This window comes from Nematolebias whitei, chromosome 11, assembly GCF_014905685.2.
Source record: "Nematolebias whitei isolate Nwh7 chromosome 11, NemWhi1, whole genome shotgun sequence".
Lineage (NCBI taxonomy): Eukaryota > Metazoa > Chordata > Actinopteri > Cyprinodontiformes > Rivulidae > Nematolebias > Nematolebias whitei.
This window is the reverse complement of record NC_056508.1, coordinates 22870242-22872348: the sequence shown is the minus strand read 5'-3', so window position 1 is coordinate 22872348 and position 2107 is coordinate 22870242. Positions and strand designations below refer to the sequence as shown.

At 35.6% G+C, this 2107-nt stretch overlaps 1 protein-coding gene across 1 annotated transcript; it reads left to right on the top strand.

Annotated features, from left to right (window-relative positions):
* Positions 1-216: 216 nt before the first annotated feature.
* On the top strand, positions 217-713 carry LOC119416672 (FERM domain-containing protein 4B; the record flags this gene model as incomplete). The annotated part of the gene is given in 2 exon segments (XM_037683856.1): positions 217-355; positions 602-713. Coding segments are annotated over 2 exon segments (251 nt in total), but the record flags the coding sequence as incomplete, so codon positions are not given.
* Between the last annotated feature and the right edge of the window lie 1394 nt (positions 714-2107).

Genomic DNA, 2107 nt, shown 5'->3' with positions numbered 1-2107 from the left:
ATCAGCTGATGTTAAAATGTTTCACAAAAACAACTACTATCTACTTGTACTACTTTGCCTACTTAGTGGTTTTTCACTTATCGCAGGTCTTCAGAGTATGGATCCCCTGCAATAAATGAGGGACTACTGTATTTTGAATTCTTCTGTTTCCAATAATAATTCATATTGTGTAACATTTTGACATCAGTTGACTGGTTTGATTTATGTTTTTTTCAGTGTCCTCAGCAGACAGCACAGGAAACTGGCGCAACCATCTGGCTGTGGGCCTGACAGAGTTTGATCCACCTGATGCCCGTCAGTATCTTCATGTTGGAGCTCCAGCGTCTCCCTATAACCGCAGTCCCACACACAACAGGTGAGTGCTGCACGTTTACCAAACCTGACATGCCCTGAACACAACAAGGTACTGACCAAACAAAGCTACTCAATTCAAAGGAAATGCATTTTCGATATTTCTTCACTTTTTTCCCCAATATTTTTACAAACCTGAATGTTCTCTGCTCATATTGTGTTTAAACTAAAAGTTTTTATGGGCTTGTTTTGTGTCTCTCTTTCTTTCCTCCTTCGCTTCGCACCGTATTATTAATGCTCACACATGAAGAGTTTCTTCTGAGAACAAAGAAACAAAGCCTAAAATGTCTGAGTCAGTAGATGTGCTTGGTGCTGAGGCCACTAGTGCAGATGAAGCATCAGACAACCATTCTAGCACTTAAAAGGGTGAGGCTGCACACGGCAGGACGCTTTGTGTCGTGATTTAGTCATATTCATCGTCCTATCTTCATTCATGTGTGATTCTTTTACAGCTTATATGTTCTCATATCATAGTTTGCTGTTTGTCTTTCATTAGACATGGCATCATTAATAAGACAATATAGCATTTATTTTACATAATGGCAAAGGTTTGGGTTGAATCTTTTCCCCCAGTGTTATTCCTTCTCATACGGCTGCACCTGTTGTATCATTGCCCCTTAATTTTAAGTCTCAGAGATACAACCTTGTACGATCGAAGTATCATCAGTTGTCACAGATTTATTTTACATTAACAGATGTGATGTCACAATGGCATATAGAATTAGTTATCAAAACTGAAACACACTTTACATATCGTATTTTTCGGACTATAAGCCGCATCGGATTATAAGGTTCAATATTAATGAATGGATCTGTTTTTATACATAAGGCACATTAAGCAAAACCGAACAGTCAGATAAACTTTATTTAACTCATTCACAATAACTCTCAACATTGTTCAGTTGTACCACATAAAATCAGTTCAAGGTCGGTAAGCACAACCATGAATTAATACATAAGGCGCACCTGATTATAAAGCTCATTGTCGATTTTTGAGAAAATTCAAGGGTTTTAAGTGCACCTTATAGTCCAAAAAATACAGTATATGCTACTTAAAGAATAACAATAAAAATAATATCAAATGGGATAGAGCAAAAAAGAAATGAAGATAGTTGTAGCGTTAGTAAAAGTATTTGTAACGAAGAAAGTAAATTTTTTGTTGGGGTCTTGTATCTTTCTGCTAACACAATTACAATATTACCACTTGATTTCTAAATATGCACCAGAAAAGCTCCTGATTTTTAAGTTTGTTGCCAAATCACTAAAAGGATCGGGACACTCTTCCCCAGATAGTATTTAAAATATACAAAAGTTGACGTCACCAGCAATGGTGTTGTCTCAATGATGCTTTCTGCACAAACTTGCTCAGCGTGCTAACTCACATCAATGATAAGATGCTCATAAGATCGTTGTGTTGTCGTGCTTAAACAGGCTTATCATGTCTAAAATTAAACAAGCTGATCTTGACAAGAGATTATTGCCACATTAAACAGGAAGATGACAGTTTGATAGTAAAATATTGCATGCTTTAAAAAAAAAAGCAACATTCTTAAAGTAATATTTACACAAAGGGAAAAGTAATGCGTCATTACTCAATTTCAGTTTCAAGTACATTGAGAGGAAGCCATAGCAAGATAAACAAACAAAACTTTGAAGCATTTTCTCATAAAATTCCCCAAAGTCATCCCTAAAAAGCTCATAAATGAATTAACAAACCTTTTTAAATTATATCATTTATTCAACCTCTTGTTATACA